The sequence below is a fragment of the Equus quagga genome, chromosome 7 (genome assembly GCF_021613505.1).
Source record: "Equus quagga isolate Etosha38 chromosome 7, UCLA_HA_Equagga_1.0, whole genome shotgun sequence".
Lineage (NCBI taxonomy): Eukaryota > Metazoa > Chordata > Mammalia > Perissodactyla > Equidae > Equus > Equus quagga.
Window position 1 is genome coordinate 134,984,611 of NC_060273.1, and position 21,365 is coordinate 135,005,975.

Below are 21,365 nucleotides of genomic sequence, written 5' to 3' on the forward strand. Positions count from 1 at the left end.
AGGAGGGGAAACTGAGGCAGACCCTGAGTTGAGGAGACAGAGCTGATGTCCTGGGAGACGACGGTAGCTGGAGTCCATAGGACAGAAAACCAGAGAAGAGAAAGCTGCACAGAGAGGACCCCCTCCCTGGAGGACTCAGCAGAGGACAGATTTGCACCGCACGTGAGGAAAGAGCCACGTGACAGGGCTAGAGGAAATGGAGCCGGAGAAACAGAAGGCTGCACAGTTGGCCTGGAAACAGTCCACAGGGCAGTGGCAGAGGGCTCAGGAAAGCTCTCGCCCCAGGAGAGGGGAGGACCAGCCTCAGCCCCGCCCGACAACCACACAGCCAGACCCAAAAGGATGGAACTGCTTCCCAGAGACTCACTGTAACCAGAACAAGCCCCACAGGACCTGCAGAAACACAAAATACCCGGCTCCCAGCAGGGTCAGACTCAGTGTCAGGCGTCCAGTCAGGGAGCACAAGACACGCGAGGAAGCAGGAAAACAGGACCCAGAACGTGGAGAAAGTCACTCAGCCAGAACCGACCCAGACTGACAGATGTTAGAACAGCAGAGATGGACATTAAAACAGGCACAGAACTGTATCTTATGTGTTGGAAAAGTTAAGTAGAGACATAGAATATACTAAAAAGACTTCAGTGGAATTTCTAAAGATAAAAAAAATGCAAGGGGCAGGATGAAAAGCAGACTACTCGTCACACAGGAAAAGAGTCATGGACGTAAAAGCCCAGAATGAAACGCACAGAGAAAAAAGAAACTTAAAGAGCGAAAAGAGTACCCGTGAGCAGTGGAACAACTTCAAGCGGCTTGACATACGTGTAACTGAGGTCCCCAAATGAGGGGGGAGAGCAAAAACCTTTGAAGAAGTAATGGCCAACAAAAAATCCAAACTTAACGAAAATTATAAACACCAAATACCAAGAAGCTCAATTAACTGCAAGCACAAGGAAACATGAAGAAAAGTACATCAAAAAAAAGCATAATCAAATTACTCAAAACCAATGATAAAAAGGAATCAAAAAATATTGAGACCATTTTTGCAGAAATTGACAAGCTGATCCTAAAACTTGTATAAAAATGCAAGAGACCCAGAAAATTCAAAACAATCTTGAAAAAGAATGAAGTTGGAGGACTCACGCATCTAGGTTTCAAAACTTACTACAAAGCTACACTAATCAAGACAGTGCAGCCCCTGGCAAAAAGAGAGACGTTTAGATCAATGGGACAGAATTGAGAGCCTAGAAATAAATCCATACATTTAATGGAGATTAGCTTTTGACAAGAATTCCAAGACAACTTTATGGAAGAAAATAGTCTTTTCAACAAATGGTACTAGGACAACTGGATATCCACATTAAAAGAATGAATTTGGGCCCTTATCTCATACCATATACCAAAATTAACTCAAAATGGACCAAAGACCTAAATATAAGAGCTCAAACTATAAAACTCTTAGAAGAAACACAGGTGTAAATCTTTATAGCTTTGGACTAGGCAATGGATTCTTAGACACGACAACTAAAGAACCAGGAAACTAAGAAAAAGTGGATAAACTGGACTTGCTCAAAATTAAGAACCTTTATGCATCATAGGACACTATCAAGAAAGGGAAAAAATAGGCCACAGAATGGGAGAAAATATTCAAAATCATCCATCTGATAATAGATAACAGATCACCTATCTGATATGTGCTAGTACCCCGCACAATGAAGAGCTCTAACAACTCAAAATCAAAAGACAAATAACCCAATTTAACAATGCACAAAGGATTTGAACAGATATTTCTCCAAACAAGATATACAGAGGGCCAATAAGCACATGAAAGGATGCTCACCATCATTGGTCATTAGGGAAATGCAAAACAAAACCATATGAGATACCACTCCACCCCCTTTAGGATGGCTATTATGGAAAAGGTGAACAATAACAAGTGCTGGTGAGGATGTGGAGAAACTGGAACCCTCGTACATTGCTGATGGGAATATAAAATGGGGCAGCCACTGTGGAAAACAGCTACAATTTTAAAATGTGCAGTGTAGTGGTTTTAATGTATTCACAAGGTTGTGCAACCATCACTACCTATAAGTTAAACATAGGGTCACCATATGATCCAGTAATTCCACTCCTAGGTATACACCCAAGAGAAGTGAAAACGGACGTCCACACGAAAACTGGTACATGAGTGTTCACAGCAGTATTATTCGTAATAGCCCAAAGGATCAATGGATAAACATCGTCCAATGTGTGCTTGATCGGTCCAGACACAATGGAGTATTTTTCAGTCATAAAAAGGAATGAAGTACTGACACATGCTACAACATGGATGGACCTTGGAAACATGCCCAGTGACAGAAGTCAGACACAAAAGGCCACATATCATATGACTCCATTTACATGAAATATTCAGAACAGGCAAACCCAAAGAGACAGGAAGTAGTTCAGTGGTTTCCAGGGGGCTGGGGAGTGAGGGACAGTGGATATGGGGTTTCTTTCTGGGATGATGGAAGAGTTCTGGAATTAGATGGTAGTGATGGTTGCACAACCTTGTGAATACATGAAAACGACTACATTGCACATTTTAAAATGGTGAATTTTATGGTGTGCAAACATCTAAACACTTTAAAATCCAAATAGAAAAGACAATTTATGTACAGAGAAGCAAAGACAAGAACGACATCATACTTCTCAGTGGAAACATGCAGGCTAGCAGCTGGTGGAGCCACATCACTCAAGTATGGAAAGAAACACTGTACCAGCAAAAATATCTTTCAAAAACAAAAGCGAAATAAACACATTTTTTCAGACATACAAAAGAAAGAATTCCAGCATACCCATACTACAAAAAATAATGTTAAAAGACGTCCTTCAAGCAGAAAGTAAGTGACACCAGACGGAAATCTGGATGTACACAACAGAATGGAAAGCATGGAAAGAGAATGGCCCGCAAAAATAGATAAGATGGGTTCTTATTTAAGGTGATCAACCTGTTGTTATTGTTGTGGGGTTTTTATCATAAAATGTTTAACCAATTCCTTGCTAGTAGACATCCAGATTAGGTTTTTATTTGCTAATATAAATAACTACAATTCAAGAGACTTACACATATTTTTGTTCATCTAATATTTTTGGGGACGTACAGCTGTCTAAAACACTTGTTTTGGTAAAATTCTTCATTGAAAAATTGTATCATTAATATACATTTGTTTACCAGCAGCTTACTGAAACCCCTGAGAATAATACTCACTATCTTTTTTAAAATCTTTGGAAGTTTGAGTGACAAAATTATGTTTTTGATTTGCATTTCTTCACATATCAGTTCAACTTTTTATTTCATACATTGGCTTTTTTGTTGTTCTTTTGTGACCTTTTTTTGTTCTTTGCTTTTAAAAAAAACCCTCAAGTTCACATGTTACAAATGATCTTCGTCAGGTTGTTTCCTCTTTATTCTTGGTATGTTGTTCTTGTTGAGTTTTTTAACAGCTTTTTTCCTTTTTATTTTGAGAGAATTGTAGATCCTCATGCTGTTCTAAGAAATAACAGAGATCCCACGCACTCTTCACCCAGGTTCCAGCAACGTTAACTCCTCTCATAACTATAAAAGGGGACATTGATATGTCCCTTGACCTTGTTCCGATTTCACAAGTTTCACCCAAACTCCACTGAGTGTATGCGTGTTTAATTTTGCGCAATAAAATGCTGTTTTATCACTGTTGCACATGTCAATAACGCGTTCCTTTTCCTTGCCAAGTCTACTCCGTAGGACAGCCGTCCACAGTTTAACCATTCACCTGCTCAAGGACAGCTGGGTCGTTACCAGTTTTTGACTACTAGGAATAAAGCTGCTATGAGCATTTGGGTACAGGTTTTATTATGAATTTGAGTTTTCATTTTTCTGGGGTAAATGCCCCAAAAAGCAATTGTTGGGTTGTACGGTAACTACATGGTTAGTTTTGTGAGAAACTGCCACACTGTTTCCAGAGTGGCTGCCCCATTTTACACGCCACCAGCAGTGCATGGAGGATCCCGTTCCTCTGTGTGCTCATCTGCATTTGGGGCTGTCACCACTTCTTACTCTAGCCATCCTGATCAGCGCACAGTGACATCCCGCTGGGGCTTTGCTCTGCCTCTCCCTGACGGCACACGAAGCTGAGCACCTTCCGTGGGCCCAGCTGCACCTGTGCACCCTCCCACAGAATGTCCCGATGTGTCCTTTCTCCTATCCTAACTGGATTTGAATAATATTTTACTGTTTAATGTTGAGCATTCTTCATACACTTTAGAAAAAAGCCCTTTATTAGACCTGTGGTTTGCAGATACTTCCTCCTTCCTAACACCAAGTCTTTCTCAGAGCAGGAGTGTTTAACTCTGAAGAGGTCCAGTTTACCACTCTTTCTTTCACAGGTGTTGCTTTACTACCAAGTCTCAGAAGTCTTAGGTGCTGAAGATTTCCTCCTGTTGTTCTTCTGCAAGTTTCACAGTTTTATATTTTACCTTTAAGTACGTAACCCACTTTGAGTTAACTTTCAGATAAGGTCGACGTTCCTTTTTTTGCCTATGAATGTCCAAATTACTCCACACCATCTGCTGAAATTCTATTCCTTCAATTAATTGCTTTTGCACTTCTGCCAAAAATTAGTGGACGTTATTTGTAGGGGTCCTGGCAACCATTCTCCATCCTGAAGCTGTCTAGGGGCCCAGCAGGAGTCACCACATTAGAACGAAGGGCACCGCCCACCCTGGTCACTCAGGAATTTTTAAAGGACTTAGGAGCTGCAGGCCAGGAACCAGAGACAAAGACCAAATGAGCATTTCTTGTTATCCCACAGTGACATTAACCACCCACCACGCCCTGGGGCGCCTCCAAACCTTGCTGGGCTCCTCCCCAGTCTGGACGCCTCTCAAGGAGACAAGGCTCCCACCCCACCCCAGGGGGCTCCCAGAGAACTCTCCATTGGCCACAAGACATTGAGGCCCCAGTTCCTGTCTGGCCAAGACCAACGCTCTCCTGACCATCCTCCAACCCAGCACTGTCCTTCCCGGCTGGAGTCCCCATGCCGCCCACCCTGGGGCCATCAAACCCTGGCCGTGGCACTCACGGTCCACGCGGAGCTCTGCCTTGGTGGAGGACACGCCTGCACTGTTCTCGGCCAGGCAACGGTAGACGCCCATGTCTGCCGGCACCACAGCTGTGATGATGAGCTGGTGGCCACCCTGCTGGTCTTCACTGATCATGTAGTGGTCATCCTCCTCCAGCACCCTCCCATCCTTGAACCAGCGCACACTGGGCACCGGCTGGCCCGTCACCACACAGTCGAAGCTCACAGGGTACCCGTCCAGCACCTCCTGATTCTGCAGCTCGGTCAGGAACACGGGGGCTGGGAGTGACAGGAGGGCATGCCAGGAGTTAGCCCTGGGCTCCCCCTAGTTGCCCCAGCTGCCAGGGTTCCATGTGCACGATCTGCACAGCACCCATTCCCATGGGAGTGCTGCAGACCCAGTGGCTAAACGCTTCTCCCCATTCTCCAGGAGAATCCTCTCTCTGCCAGCCTGGTTCCTGAGCTACCGTGAGGCCAGAGGGACAGCAGATGAGAAACAGGGAGGAGAGGGAGGTAAAGGGGAGACCAAGGTCGTGTGGGCTGGGCGTCAGGGACTGGAGATGCAAGAGTGGCTCAGAACTGGAGAAGAGAGACCTCAAGACATGATGGTGCAGGTGACCAAAACCTCTAGGAAGTCAGTATTCACGTACTTGTTTCACCGATGAGGCTCAGAGAAGCTAGCTAGTCATAGGCAGAGGTGGGATGTAAGTTGAGCTCTGTCTAACCCCAAAGTCAGGGCTCTTCCCAGCCCAGTGGGTTGCATCCGTAAACGGACTGAAGCTTGAGCCCAGCCAACTCCCCGAGTGCTCAGCTTTGCCCTTCCTCTCTCCCCACCCCAATTCAGGTGGCTTGCAGACTCACCAGCCTCTGGGGTCAGCAAGCTGGGCACTGGCTCCGGAGGTGCTGCAGGGGCTGGGGCCACCCTGCCAATGCGCATCTCCACCCCACGAGGCCTCTGTTCCAAGAGGCTGATGTCCACTCCGATGCCCATCGTGCCAAACATCTCCTGGAAGCGGGCGGCCGCCTGCTGGGCCTCAGCAACCTCCTCAAAGCGGATGCAGATGCAGTGCTCGTCTTCATGGTAGGTCTGCCAGTCCCCAGGCTCCTCAGGCTCTGCGGTGCCCTCGTCCGCACTGAGGAAGATCTCTTCATCTGAAACCTCGGCCGAGCCCTTGGTGCAGAAGAGGCGGTGCAGCCGCCGGGCGGCCCGGCGGAAGGCATCGTCCAGCTCGCCCCCGGAGGAACTCTCGGCCTCGCTCTCCGTCCCGCTGACCACCACGCGGGCGCTGTGGGACACGTGGCCAAACTTGCTGCTCACCTGACAGGTGTAGTGGCCAGCGTCCGCATGGCCCAGGCCAGCGACCAGCAGAGAGCAGGTGCCGTCCCCAAGCTGGTCGATGTGGTAGTGCCGGCCGTCAGTCAGCTCCACACCATCCTTGAGCCAGCGGGCATGCATGTCCGCCTTGCTGGACACCACACACTCCAGACGCAGGACATCCCCCACCTGTGCCTCAACATCCCCAAATGTGCGGCAAAACACAGGCCCCTCCTGCTGCTTCAGCTCCTTCCGGACCTTGTAGCCCTTGAAGGCAGCCTGGATCTTCACAGCTGCCTGGTCCATGGATGGGGCACCCAGGTCCTCCACCCTCAGCTCTCCTGGCGGTGGGCACACTGTGGCCGGCTGCTCCTGCTGCTTCTGCGGCTTCTCAGACGGGGCTTCTGGGACCCCAACCTGTATGTACAGGTAAAGCAGAAAACCGAAGCCCGGGTTGAGGAAGGATGGAGCAGGGCAACACAGGGCAGGGCTGGGAGCAGGGGCCGGTCTCCCACCCCAGCTCCACATCTCCCCCCTGCATGCCACTCTGCCTCCCTACCTGCTGGCAACCACACTACCTTCATTGAGCCGGTATGCCTGGCTCCTGCTATTGCCACAAAGCAAGCCCACCCTCCCTGAAATCAGTTCACATGGTCACCCTGGTCAGGACTGACAGAGTTGTGAGGAACGCCCCAGAGAAACCAGTTCCAGCTCTTCAGAAAAAAGTTTCAACAGCCAGGTGAATGGTGGATGGGTAAGTGGATGGATGGATGCATGGGGGGTGGAGAGGTGAGTAGAAGGAGAAAGGATAGGTGAAGGGGTGTCATGGGTACATGATGGATAGGTGGATAGGTAGATAGTGGGACAGGTGGAAGACAAACAGATGGACAGTTGAAAGAACAGGTAGGTAGACAGACTGACGGATCAACGTATGAACAGATAAACAAGTGCAGAAGTGGTCAATGGATGGATAGGTGGTTGGGTAAATGGATGGATAGATGAACAGATAGGTAGGTAGATGAGTGGATGAAGAGATGGATAGGCTGACAGGTAACCCTTTGAATGGGTGAATGTGTGCAGGAATGGTGGATGAATAGATGGACGGGTGAGTGGATAGGTGGATGGATGTATGATGTGTGGATGAATGGACAGAAACACAGATGGATGGGTAGATAAATAGACAGGTAGAAGGCTGGATAGATGGATGGGTGGGCGGATGGATGGTGGATGGACGAATGGACAGAAGCATAGATGGACGGGTGGATAAACAGACAGGTAGAAGAATGGATGGATGGATGGGTGGATAAATGAACAGGTGGATGGATGGTGGATGGATGAATGGCTGGGTGGTAGATGGATGATGCACGAATGGTTGATGGATGCTAGATGATGGATGACAGACACACAGGTAGGTGGATAGATGGAAAGATGGACAGTGGATGAACAGACAGATGGATAAATGGATGGCAGATGGGCCGACGCACAGATGGTGGATGGACAAGGCACAGATGGACAATGGATGGGTGGTGAAGATCTGAGACACCCAGGCCTCTCCTTTCAGGCAAAGCTGGAGCCTCACCTTGCTGGCCAGTGGTGAGGGGCCAGCCCTCCCAGCCTTCTTGAGGTAGGTAACCAGGGAAGGAGTGCCCGCCCGGGACTCGTCATCAGAGCTGGTATGCGAGAGATCAGCCTCGCCAGTGCGTGTCAGCTCGTCAGCCGTGGAGTAGTCCTCGGAGAGGTCCGGGGCCACCTCCTCTGCCTCCTGCCGCTGGCGCTGCAGGCGTCCATCCTCCTCCGGCAGCTCGCTGATGGAGTCCAGCGTGGGCTCACGGCTCATACGGCGCTTCCGGGCCAGGGCCTCCCACAGCAGGTGCAGGTCACCCTCCTGGGCTGCCTCAGGGGGCAGGCTGGGCTGCATAGGGGCCTCATCCCCTGATCCCGGGGTCAGCACCACTAAGGAGGGCGGGAGACTGGTCAGCCAGGCTGGGACAGGACCAGATCCCAGACCAGCACTGGCTGCTGACCGTGGTTCCCCTCAACAGGCCTCTGCTGCTTGCCTGGCCCCCAGAGAACTCTGATGGCATAATGTTGCTGAGGTTTCAGAGGCTCTGAAGGGCCCTCTCAAAGCCTCAGTGCCCTCTGACCAGGGGAGGCCCCAGCCTTCCTCCAGCATGGAGTACGAGACCATCAGGAAAGAGAGGGCTCAGCCAAGTCAGACTGGGCCTGCCTGGGCCCTTCTGCTTCTGTTGCACGAGAGGAGGCCTGGAACCCACGGGGCCTTGTCACAGCGTAGGGAGAAGACGGACACGGGGAGGCAGAGTCAGAGTCAGTGCGGGGGGGGGGGGGGGGGGGAGGGGGCGGGGGGGGGGGGGGGGGTTCGGGGCAGGGGGAAGGGGGTTCAGAGCGCAGGGGGGCTAAGAGTGCAAGAGCCTGAGGACTTAAGGGACCACAAGTGAGTACCAAGGACTACATTGGCCAGAACTCGGCTCAGGGAGAGCCTGGCCTGAAACCCAGGGATAGGGGTTCTGACAGGGGGCTGAGCCACTCCCACCTCAATCTCCCCTGGTGTGAGGAGAGCTCCCCAGGAGGACCCCGTGCATGGAGGGCCAGCCCACCCAGATGCCCCAGCCCCTCCCACGCTGGGCCCCAAGAGGACGCACCCTGGAAGGCAGCAGCCTCGGTGGAGGCCGGTCCTTGGATAGTGCCACAGCGGTACTCGCCCTGGTCCTCCGCGGAGAAGCCACGGATCACTAGCGTCTGCCGCTGACCGTGGGTGAGAACCTGGAAGCGTCCATTGGGCTGGATGGGCTCCATCCCTTTCAGCCAGAGGACCTCCCCTGCCTCAGAGACCTCGCACTCCAGACGCACTTCCTCGCCGGCTGCCACCTGCAGGCTCTCCGGAACGGTGGGCGCAGGCGCAGGCGTGGGCTCCAGAGGCTCTGCGGGAACAGCGTCCCGGCAGGGAGGGCGCATCAGCAAGGACGCACCCCAGGCTCCCCCGGTGACTTGGGAGGCTGTGAGCGCTCCAGGCGGGCCCCACCCTCACCAGCGGCCGAGGGCACAACTCACCGAGCCTCACCATCTGGGGCAGGTGCACCGGCTCCCCGGCGCCCGCGGGGCCCACGGCTGCCACGCGGAAGCGGTAGGTCTCCCCGGGCGCCAGGCCGTCGACCACACACTCGGGCCCCGGCACCAGCTCGTGGCACAGCCGCCACTCGCCCGTGGCCGCCGCCTTCATCTCCACCCGATAGCCGCAGAGACCGCCGCCGCCGTCGCTCGCGGGCGCCACCCAGGACAGCGTCACGGAGCGGCCGCTGCGCCCCACCACCTCGGCGTCCTCGGGAGGGTCGGGGAGGCCTGTGGGGAGGGTCCCGGTCAGCCCCAGCCCCGCCCGCCCTGGGATCTGGTCCCGGCCAAGTGTGGGCGCTGGGCGGGCTGCCCCCAGGCCTGTGAGCCGCTGTGCCCGGCGCCCGGCCGTCTCAGGGAGCCAGGGTCGTGTGCTGGAGTCACAGCGAGACTGTGTACCTACAGCCCGCCCAGCGTGGGGGCCGCGGGGAGCCCCCAGGAGCCTCAGGGGCTGAAATTTCCCGCCCCGCCCCGCAGAGCCCTGGACCCCAGCTGCAGCGGGAGGCCCCAGCACCCACCCAGCACGGTGAGCCGCGCGGAGGCCACGGCGTCCCGGGCGGCGAAGGTGACCTCGCCTGCGTGGTGCGGCCGGGCGCGGTGCAGCAGCAGGGCGTGCTGGCTGCCGTCGGCTGTGACCGTCCAGTCGGCATCGTCCGGCTGCACTGCCGCGCCGTTCACGTACCAGGTGGCCTCGCCCACGGGCACCGCCTCGCTGAGCGCGCAGCTGAAGCGGGCCTGCCCCCCAGCCGGGACGGCCGCGTCCCGCGGGGGCTCCAGGACCTGCAGGCGCCAGCCTGCGGTGGGGGGGAAGGGGGGCGTGAGCGCGGGGCCGAGGGGCGGCCTCCGGCAGGCTCGGAGACCCCCAGGCCACCCCTCTCGCGGCCCCTACCTCCTGGCAGAGGAGGCAGCCCAGCCTCAGAGAGAGGGATCTCAGAGACCCAGGCCCCCACCGCGGTCACACACCCTCCCCCACCCCCACAGCGCGCGGTTCGGTGGGAGAAGCCTCAGAGACCTGCGGCCCCTCCCCGCAGCCCCAGCACCGCCCTCCGCGCGCCTCTGCTGCAAGGGATCCTGTGGGAGGGGCCTCGGAGACCACGCCCACCTGGGCCCCGCCCCCGCCCCCCTAACCTTTGACGGTGAGGAACGCCGAAGTCACCACGTCCCCCGCCAGGAAGGTCACCCGGCAGCTGTCCTGCGGCCGCAGGTTTTTGAGCAGCAGCAGATGCCGCAGGCCGTTCTCGAAGTAGACCACCTCGGCGTCCTCGGAGGTGCGCACCGGCTCGTCGTCCAGCAGCCAGGTGTGGGCAGCCACCTCGGGACGGGACAGCTGGCACTCGAACAGCGCCTCGCCGCCCTCGGGCGCTTCCACGTTCTCCAGGCCGCGCACCACCGTGTTCTTGGCTGCAAGGAGGGGATGGCTTAGGGGCGCCGGCCTCTTCCGGCCCAGGGCGCCCCCACCCCCCGAAGTCACGTGGGAGAGTCTCCCCCCCATCCCCGCAAGACAAAGGGCTGAATAGAATGTGACCACAAGCAGGGCCGCGCTCGGTGTCAACGTGGAGCTGCCATGTGCCCTGCCGACACCATCACCACGTTCTGGCCCGGAGAGGTTCCTCCCTGCCTCACAGGCGAGAAGCCTCACAGACTAGAAGCTCCCAGAGCCCCAGCACGCTCGAGCCCCAGTGCGCCTTGCTGCTTCCGGTTCTGGATCCAGCCCCCTTTCCTCTGGTCCCCCAGCCAGTCCTGTCAGACTTGCCCCCTGCTGCTCACCCAGTGGAACAGAGACCTCGGCCCTAAGTCAGAACCCCTTTCTAATTCTCCTGTATACGCTGTCTGTGAGTCTAATAAGCAGCCACCCATTTTTCATGGAAGCCATGAACTCCATGTCTAGCCACAGGGGGGCTTGCCACCTCCCAGGACCCCTTCTGATGACAATCCACGTACTGCAGGGGATGCTAGTGGGCTGCGCAGCCCAGGGGGTCTTCCTGGAGGAGGTATATCTCTGAGGATGGGCATGACTGAGCTGGGCAGAGGAGGTGTCCCCGCAGGAGGAGTGACAAGAGGGGACACCAGAATGGGAATAAGGAAGGGTGTGTGGGGGCAGCGGGAAGGCAGGCCAATGGGGTGAAGAATGCAAATGGCCAGGCAGAGGACTGAGAGCAGAGGGTGAGGTCAGGTAGGAAAGGAGCACCAGGTGACCCAGGGCTGGCCTGGATGCTGGGGGGCTGGGGGTCTGGCCTTGAGCCACAGGACAGCCCGGAGCCACTGCAGTCACTGAGCTGAGGGATGGGGGCAGTCTGGCCCAACGTCCAGGCCCACAGTCCGAACTGCTCTCTGGGGTACCCCAAATGGAACCCGCACACAGCCCTGATGCTCCGTCTCAGTTCGTCCACAGAGTCTACACACACCACAGGCAGGAGTGTCCGCTCTGGATGGGGCCCTGGGGGAGTAGGGGGGAGGCCATCTCAGAGCAGAGGACCGGTGGGGCCTGACAACGTCCCTCTCTGGGCCACCCTCCTGGCCCTGGGTTGCTTGCGCACACACCAGGCTCTCCCTCATCCCAGCCCCACCCGTCAGAACTGACAGTGGCCACGGGGCCTTGGGGGTGTGTCCCACATCTCCACCGAGCTCCGGTGGACAGCCGGGGGCCAGCAGGATCTACAGCTGCTCTGGCCGCGACGGGAGGGGCAGGGTGACAAGGGAGCGGGCCAGGCCTGCAGTCACTGCTGGAGCTCACCTCCTCAGCTCCCATCCAAGGACATCACCGCTGCTGGGTTTCAACAAAATCCCCGACTTTACAGCAGTGCCAGCCCCGGGTGCTGCCCTGTGCCTGTTCTCCCCTCAGCCCTGCCGAGGCCCAGAAGGCTCCGCCCCAGATGGCCACTGCCCAGCCCCTCTCCTCCAGGCTGGGCTCTCACTGCAGGCCTCCCCACAACTTCACCACCTTGAAGGGAGGGATTTTTGTATGTTCCCTGCTGTGCCTCTAGGGGCCAAAAAAAAAATGTTTAAAAAAATTGCTTGTTGAACTCATGAGTGAATGAGGCCGGCGTGACCTCAGGCAGTCAGTGGCCTGGACCACTCCCCCATGCTCATCCCCGCTTGGATGCTCCCCTCACAACTGCCCCCACCCTCCCGCTCACTCACCACCTGAACGTTTCAAATTTTCCCAAATAGGAAGTAGTCCCAGCCAAATGACACCCCTCCCCAGCAGGGGCTGCAGCCCACTGTCCCCCGCGCCTGGTCCCCCAACTGTGTGTGGCTGCAGTGTTGCAAACAGGGACGCAGGACTGGGAGCATCCTCTGAGTGACCAGCCAGGGAAGGGGCAGAGCTGGGGTCTGAACCCCGGGCCTCAGGCAGCTCAGCCCAGTGCCTCTGCTCTAGGACACAGCCCTGCAGACCCCAGGCCCGCCCACCGCTCCGCCTTGCCTGCCTCTACCTCCCCCAACCTCCCTGGGTGTCTTGGATGCAGGTTCTTCAGTGCAGCCTCTGCCCAGGGTTATTCCAGCCACCCCGTCCTGTCAGGCTGCTTGGGGAGGGGGTCTGGGATGGGTCGGCTCAGGGCCCAGCGCAGCTTCAGCAGGATCCACCCGCTGGAATCCTGTCTTTCTAGTACGGGCACACGGCGCTGGCTGTCACTGCCTGCCATTCCACCAGGACTGCTTGGCTCAAGCCACGCCGAAGCCATGCTGGGCCTGGGCTGTCCCCCAGGCCACCTCACCTTCCACTTGCAGCAGGGCCACCACACGGGTGCCCGCGGCCTCACAAGAATAGATGCCGCTGTCGCAGGGCAAGGCCGGCCGGAAGGACAGCCTGGCCACCGTCCAGTCCTGCTCTATGATGACGCGGTGCCCGTCAGCCCGCACCTCCTGCTCGTCCATCTTCCACGTGGCCTGCACCGGCCGTGAGTACTGGCAGAGGAGCTCGGCCGGGCCACCCTCCTCCACCGCCAGGTCCTGCATGGCACTGACCACCTCCACCACGGGATCTGTCGGCCGACACGCCGGGCACGTGTCAGCTGGAGCAGTGTGACTGCAACCCGCCCGCCCTCTGTGGTCAGCATCAGCGGCTCAGCAGCAAGCAAGCTCAGGGCTACAGTGGGAACGGGACCCTCCACGGTGGCCCAGGGCCCTACACACAGGGCAAACCTTGCCCCCACTCGCCCTACCCATGGCAAATGGCACCGTTGGCTTGGCCTCCATCCACTGTGCCCCTCCTCCCCCTTAAGCCCCCCTGGAGGCCCAGGGCACATGTTGCCCCAGCAGGGACACAATGCCCCCTCCTGAAAGCCCACAGGCCTCCTCAGGGTCCACAGACTCCACTGGGCGCACGGCACCCCCAGCCCTCTTGTCCCTCTTCCATGGGTCTCACCGCCCCCCCAGTCTCCATCCCATATCCCCCTGCCAAAATCCTAGTCAACAAATGGTTCTCCCTGCGGACCTGGGTGAACGTCACATTCACTCTGCAGTAGTGCCAAGGGGGCCTGTCAGCAAACACGCCAGGCAAGCCCCGTGAGAGGCTGCCCATGGAGCACCCAACACCCGACTGCGAATGGGTTGAGGGGTCCCTGGCAGCCCGCTGCCCTCCCCCTCGGCTCGCTCTTTCCCAGAAGAGCAAAAGACCTCGCCCAAGCCCACGGCAGGGAAGCAGTCTAGAGCAGGGACAGTGCAGGCCGCGCCGGGACCGTGAAGGGTGCCCTTGCCTCCAGGCTGCCCTCTGTGTGTGTGTGAGGGAAGTGCAGCCGAGTGGCAGTAGGTAGGCAGCAGTGCCCAGGGCCCTACAGAGCAGGTGGCATGGGTTGGCTTTCAGTTTCATCACTCCCAGTCATCATCATGTGGGACAGCAGCCTGCCAGCCACACGCACCCATGACACATGTGGAGCAGAGTCCAGTCCTGGGCCTGGCGGCCAGTCCTTGACTTCTCGCCCCGAAGACTGAAGGCAGCGTGCGGGGGCAGCAGGTGCAGAAGCGCCAGCAAGGGGTGGGGTCTCATTGGCCGATACCTTTGACCAACAACTTGGCCGTAGAGACCAGGGGCCCCGCACGGTAGGTGACAGTGCCCGAGTCGGCGACCCCCAGACCCGAGAGCTCGAGGGAGTGGAAGGTGCCGTCACGCACGGAGATGGCACTCTGGGGGCCGTCCTGCAGCAGGGTCCCATCCAGCCACCAGCGGGCCTCTGGCCCACCCGCACGGGACACCTCGCAGGAGAATGTGGCCACCTCCCCCGCAAAGACGTCCACGTTCTGCAAGCCTCGTACCAGGTATGGTGCTGCCTCTGTGCAAGAGGGCGAAAGGAGGGCAGTCTGGGTTGCCCTGGGGTCTCAGGGGCCACCCTGGGGTCCAACATGCCAGGGTGCCTGGGGTCTGCAGGGACACCCTGGGGTCTTCAGGGGCCACTGGGGTCCACTATTTGGGGCCACCCTGGGGCTGGCATCTGAGATCTGCCTGGGCCAACTGGCCCTTCCTGCTCACAGAATGAGACATGGCAACCACCCACAGTGAGCCCGTGAGAGCTGGCCGAGCCCCCCTGCACCCCACAGCCCCCCTCAGAACACGCCTGGTTTCACCAAAGGAGATGAGTGACCTGCATCTACCTTTGCAGAAGGCAGAATGGACATGCGTCAAGCCCCACAACTGCAATCTTTATGGGGTAGGCTGTGGGGTGGGGAGGAAGGACCATGGGGCCTGCCGCTCTGAGAGGGGGGTCTGCCTCAGGAAGTGAGCCCTCCGTCCCTGGGAGTATGGGAGCAGTAGCTTCTCCCTTCGCAGAGTGCTGTTTGTCCTGATGTCCCGTGAAGTCCCTCAGTCCCTAAGATTCTGAGGCCCTAAAGCCATGTGGTAGCTGTCCCCACCTGCCTCGCTTCCTCCATCCTCCACCTCAGGGCAGACACAGCAGACCGGCCGAGAGCACGGCTGCCCTCGCCCCGTGGGCGAGAGGGAAGGGGAGACTCGGGGCAGGGATAGCAACACCCTAGTTGCCTGGGGCTGGGGGTGCGTCCTCCCCGGTGAGGCTCGTACCCTGCCCCCACGCTCCCCTCTGCGCACCTTCCCCAGGCCAGCCTGGGGCCCCTCGTGAAGAGGGAGACACGTCCACAGTTGGCAAAGCCCAGCTTCCTCTGCACCTGATCCCACAGCCCTGACTCCTGTCCACCAGGAGGAAGGTGAGAGGGGCAGGCGAGCGACACGCACACGGGGACCACACCACAGGGTAGCCACCTGTCCACCCCAGGCAGCCCTCCCTCAGAAGCCCACACAGCCTTCCTCATCGTGCACTGCCAACACCCAGCCCCAGCCCCCCCACCCCCACCCTCTCCCGAGAGTGCATGTCTGTCCCCACAGTGCCTGTCATCTCCAGCACAGCTCCCAGGCTTGCCTACACGCCACCCACTGGGCACCCACGCCCACAGCCCAGTGTCTGTATGCAGGCCAGCTTGCCCTGGCTGAGGACACCTGGCCAAGAGAGGGGCCAAGGCACAGCCCTCAGCGGACCCAACCCAGCTCCATGCTGGCTTCACAGATGCCCACCCTGACGAACACATGAGGTCCAGCCCTGCTGAGGACATGCAGAAAACTGACCCTCTCCCATCACTCAACTTGAGGGCACTGCACTCTGGAGCTTCTCCTGGCCCCAGAGGCCACAGAGCTGACCATGTCTGTCCATCCTCTAAAGACTTGTGGTAGGGGGCACCTGGGACTCAGGACACACACTGTCTCCATGTCCAACTTCTCTAGTAGATTGGAGGCTCCCTGAGGGCAGCGCTGTATCTGACCTCTCTTGAGGTAGATAGTAGACAGATGATGGGTGCATGGTAGATGGGTGAATAGATGGATGGCTGGTGGGTAGATGGATGGCAGATGGATGACAGATGATGGATGGATAGTGGATGAATGGATGGATGGATGAATATAGATGGATGGATGGATGGAAGGATACACAGATAAATGAATGGAAGAGGGATGATAGATGATGAATGTATGGATAGTAGATGGATGGTGGATGGATGATGGATGGATGGTAGATGGATGGGTAGATGGTAGATGGATGGATAGATGAATCGATGGATGGTGGATGGATGGGACCAGTTTGAGAAGCTGGAGTAGGACTGCAGGGGAGGGGCACTCAAGGTCAGGCACTCAGGGATGTGCTGCTCTGGGGACAAAGTATAACCCAAGTTGAATATCCTTAAAAATCCTGTTTGCATGCCTGGGGCCAAGTACACTATGCCCAAAATTGCCCACGTGTCACAGGTACGCTGTTGCATCAGCACCTGGAGCCCGTCGGGCGTGCAGGTGTTAACATGGACATGAGCGCATGGACCTCTGTCACAGGAGTAGCTATGTGGAGGGTGGAAATGCAAAAGGCCTTGTCTCCACCTCAGGGCCCAGGCCCACAGCAGCTGGGCTCCCGTCTCCCTCCTGCAGACAGCACTAATCCCACACAGGGATGCCCTACCCCAGCATTTCTCAAACTGATCCTTACTGGTCCACCACAGTGGCCTCTCTGGCCTGTGGCTTTAGTGGTCAGGGGGTAGTAAATTGTCCCCTAAGGCAAGATATCTACTAGAAGGCTTGGGTTCCTGGCTGTACCCCCAATAGCTACTAGATGAGAGAAACACGCACACCCACAGCAGGGGAGCCAGGGGCGGGAGGGGCTGCCCACCTGTGACCTTCAACTGGGCCTCTGAGCTACACGAACCCACTTGGAAACTGATGGTTCCAGCGTCCTCGAGAGTCACCTGAGGGACAGAGATGGGGTCTCAGCCGACAACCCCATGCCAACCATCTCTGCTTGCAAGTCCCAGCCCAACCCAGCTGGAGTTGGAACTGTCCCCCTCCTGTACCCCTTGGAGCACTGTGGGTGGAGCAGGTCCCGGGGACCCCACCTTGTGCAGGGTGAGCAAGTGGAGGGTGCCTTGCTCCACCGTGATGTCATTCATCTCGTTGGCCTGCAGGGGCACCCCTCCCAGGGCCCAGCGAGCCTCCTGGCCCAAGGCCCTGGACAGCCGACACCGGAAGTGGGCATCCTGGCCCTCACTGAGCTGCACGTCCTGCAGGGGCTCCACGATGGTCACCTCAGGAGCTGCACACAGTGGGGCGTGGTGTCAGCCTTGGTGTCTGGGAGCCCCTCACTCCATCAGGAGCACCTCCCAGTCCTCGGGGTCTGTCCCCAGACCCCCCCCCCCCCTCAATTCCTGAAGACAAGTAGGAGTCCCGTTCTCTGCGTCCTCCACCTCTCGGCAGAGTCCGAAGTCTGGACTCTGACCCTCGGAGATGATGGAGTGACCACAGGCTGGGGGTGAGCCGAAATTTGCAGCAGCCCCCCAACAAGAGAATCAGGAGGCACAGCTAAGCTCAGACACCCCGTGAGCCTCCATGAAGCCCGCCACCCCCACCCCACCAGCCTGACTCGGCCCCTCAGCCCGGGATGCCCCCACCCACCCTGACACCTCGGGCCATCCCCACGTGGCCCACTCACAGGTCCACTTCCCTGCCAGTTCCCCGCCCCTAGAGGCAGACACCCCTGCGGTCTGACTCTCTGCCCCACAGGCCCTGGACGTTGGGGCTCAAGCGCAGTGAGCAGGGAGACCAGCTGGCAGCTACTACCTCGGACGGTGAGCTGGGCAGAGGATGTGTGGCGGCCCACGTGGAAGGAGATAGTGCCTGCGTCCTCGGGCGTCACGCCCCTCAGCCGGAGCATGTGGGTGCAGCCACGCACAGCCACATCTGTCACCTCATTGCTCTGCAGCGGCAGGCCCTGCAGGCGCCACTGCACGTCCGTAGCCCCGGCCCGAGACACCTCGCAGCTGAAGTCCACGTCCCCGTGGGCCTGCACCTCGGCATCGATCAGACCCCGCACGATGGTCACCTCCGGCTCTGGGAGTTGGGCGAGGAGGGCTCTTTACCAGCCAGGTCAGAGCACCCAGACAAGCTCCCATGCCCCTCCACCAGGAAGACCTCCCAAACGCTTGCATGCTCTTCTCCTGCCACAGCCTCTATTTGCCCCACAGGGCATTGCCACCAAACACGGCCCCCTCCCATGACACTGAGCTTCTGGAAGCAGAGGCTGGCTGGGGGTGGCTCTGTTTGGAAGAAGCAGGCAAGGACTTGTGGGGTGGTGGGCTGCCTCGGTTGGTCCCCACCCTGCAGCCAGCGCTCCCCTGGCTGGGACATCAGGGAAGCAAGACCTTCAGGACAGACAGGCAGGGGCTCAGAGATGGTAGCCCAGGCCAGACTGCCCACCTGCTGGTTGGGGGCAGGAGGCAGGGCAGCCTTCAGGGGCCACAGCCTCAGTTTCCCCACTGTCAACACTTCTCTGGGGGCATCAGGATGGGAGTGGTGCAGAAATGAGCAGAGAGAGCCTGTAACCCCAGGGGCCTCGCAGCCACCTCTGCAACAGCGCCTGATGGGAGGCGGGGGAGATGCTGGGGCGGCAGGTGTGGCAGGAGGGCTCACCTCCGACCCTGACGGAGGCCAAGGTCTTCTGGCCAGCCACCACGCAGGCATACTCGCCCGTGTCCTTGGCCTCGAGCCCGTGGATCAGCAGCTCGCACACAGCCCCCTGGCGCCGCATCTCGAACTTGGGGCTCCCGTGCAGCTCCTCGCCCTCCTTGAGCCACCGCACAGGGGCCCCAGGCTCCGCTGTGCTCAGCTCGCAGCGCAGCCGGGCCACGCCACCTGCCTCCTGCTCCACGCTCTGCAGCTCCGTCTCGAATGCGGGCCTGAGGGCTGGGGGGCCAGGGAGGGCGCTTAGGGCACTGAGCAAGCCTGCCCACTCCACGGGGACGGTTGGGGGTGCAGCCGGGGCGGGCAGGGGCTGGCGGGCAGCTCACCATGGACCGAGAGACTGGCTGTGCTCTGCGCGTGGCCCGTGTCACAGGTGTAGCGGCCGGCGTCCTCCTGCTCAGCGCCACGCACCCGCAGCTCAGCGACCTTGCCCTCCTGCACCATCTGGTACTTGGCGCAGGGGAAGAGCTGCAGGGAGCCCTTGCGCCACTCCACGCTGGCACCTGCGTGGCTCAGCTCGCAGCGCAGGTGCGCTGTCGCACCCTCATCCACCTCCTGGGCCTGCAGCTCCCGGAGGAACCGCACAGGCGCAGCTACCGAGTAGGGAGAGAGCATGAGATTGGGTACAGGCGCAGATACAGGAGGTGGGACCGTAGGGGCAGCTACGGGAGGGGGGCTGTGAGCAGTGGGGCGCAGAGCCTCAGGCCAGCTCCACCCACCCTGCGTGAGCTCATGTTCCCCCCATGGGACGCCCAGGGTGGGGCTGCAGCCCAGAGGGTCCCCCCAAAGCATGAGGGCCCTGAACGAGGGCAGGCTGGCCTCGGGGCCCACCTGTGACAGTGAGGGTGGCACTGGTGGCCTGGGAGCCACAGGTGCAGGTGTACTCGCCCGCGTCCTCCCGGCGCACGTCCCGCAGCACCAGCTCTGCCCTGTGGCCCCGCTGCTGCGGCTCCCGGCGCCCATCCGCCTGCAGCTCCAGGCCGCCCTTGCTCCAGACCACGGTGGCGCTGGGCTCTGACAGCTCGCACCACAGGCTGGCCATGGCGCCCTCCTCAGCCTGCAGGCTCTGCAGCGGCTCCCTGAACACCACCTGTGGGGCTGTGGGGTTGGCGGAAGGAGGGGAGACAGGGTCAGCCCCGAGACGGGCAACCCAACACTCAGTCAGCTCTGCTGAGGGCGTAGGCCAGGCATGGCCACTGGCGTCACTTCAGCCGCCTGGCCTGCCCACAGGCCCACTGCCTTGAGCTCCAGGAGGCCTAGGTGGGAGCGTGAGTCACGAGTCTGGGTCCCCTTTAAGGGGAGGAGGGACTGTGGTGAGGACCGTGAGACGAGCTCTAGATCTGGCCAGGGCTGTTGTCATGTGGCCTCTACCCAGGACACCCATGGGCAGGGCTGTGTCCCTCCAGGTCATCAGGGCAGGGGGTCCATGCAGACCCCGTGGGCAGAGCCACAACCCTCAGATCCTGACTAGAGGCTGTGAGGGATGGGGGAAAGTTGGGTGGATTAAGATGGAGAGGGAACAAGGTGGGAATTCTGTCCCCACAAAAAGCACTGGCCACATGAGGTCACTGGGATTGAGATCAGTACCAGACAATAGACAACCGGACAATGCTGTGACAGGTGAGCAGACAGGGACAGACGGAAACTGTCCAGGGCACAGAGAGGCGAGACACATGGGGAGCCAGTGGGCACAGACACAGGGAGACGAGAATGGGCACCCGAGCTCGTCCAAGTGACCACATGGAGTCTTTACCCTTGACGGTCAGCGTGGCCGAGGTCCTCTCCTTCCCGCACATGCACGAGTACTCCCCGGCGTCCGCCACGGCCAGGCCACGGATCTCCAGCTCACACACGGCCCCGTCCTGTCTCAGGCTGACTCTGTCCCCAGCTCTGAGGGTCTCAGAGCCCTTCCTCCACTCCACGGGGGCCACCTTGCTCAGCTCACAGCGCAGTGTGGCCGTGGCCCCCTCTGTGGCCTCTTCCTTTCTCAGACCCTTGGTGAACTTGGCAGGCAGGGCTTAGGGAGTCAGAAAGACATGGTAACAATCACATTTTGAGCAGGTGGAAGACACAGGAAATGGACAGCACAGAGAAGACAGAAACCCAATGGGACAGAGGCCACGTGCTAGGGGTGCCGAGCACACGCAGTGGGCTGTGGCTTCCCTCGGCCAGTATGTGCACAGTATGGCGTGGTTCACTCCATGGCCCCTCAGCCCTCATGCTGTGTATGAATCTGGTGGGCTGGGTTGGGAGGGTCAGAAACACACAGAGAACATCAGATTCTCTGGCAAACTCTACAGGCAGGACATGACAGGACAGAGGAAAG

General features: G+C 58.5%; 1 protein-coding gene across 4 annotated transcripts in view; it reads right to left on the minus strand.

Annotated features, from left to right (window-relative positions):
• Positions 1-21,365, minus strand: part of OBSCN (obscurin, cytoskeletal calmodulin and titin-interacting RhoGEF) — a 105,580-nt gene that overhangs the window by 41,350 nt on the left and 42,865 nt on the right. Inside the window, exons 32-47 of one of the 4 annotated variants that reach the window (XM_046666252.1) lie at positions 20,793-21,056; positions 19,871-20,137; positions 19,366-19,632; positions 18,989-19,261; positions 18,140-18,409; positions 17,419-17,615; positions 17,196-17,271; positions 14,538-14,810; positions 13,257-13,523; positions 10,669-10,941; positions 10,059-10,334; positions 9,484-9,771; positions 9,075-9,353; positions 7,994-8,367; positions 5,961-6,831; positions 5,100-5,378 (exon numbers count right to left, since the gene is read on the minus strand). In XM_046666252.1, the coding sequence (XP_046522208.1) occupies positions 5,100-5,378; positions 5,961-6,831; positions 7,994-8,367; positions 9,075-9,353; positions 9,484-9,771; positions 10,059-10,334; positions 10,669-10,941; positions 13,257-13,523; positions 14,538-14,810; positions 17,196-17,271; positions 17,419-17,615; positions 18,140-18,409; positions 18,989-19,261; positions 19,366-19,632; positions 19,871-20,137; positions 20,793-21,056 (4,794 nt within the window). The remainder of the gene's footprint in view (positions 1-5,099; positions 5,379-5,960; positions 6,832-7,993; positions 8,368-9,074; positions 9,354-9,483; positions 9,772-10,058; positions 10,335-10,668; positions 10,942-13,256; positions 13,524-14,537; positions 14,811-17,195; positions 17,272-17,418; positions 17,616-18,139; positions 18,410-18,988; positions 19,262-19,365; positions 19,633-19,870; positions 20,138-20,792; positions 21,057-21,365) is intronic. The other 3 variants (XM_046666249.1, XM_046666250.1, XM_046666251.1) reach the window with 3 other exon arrangements.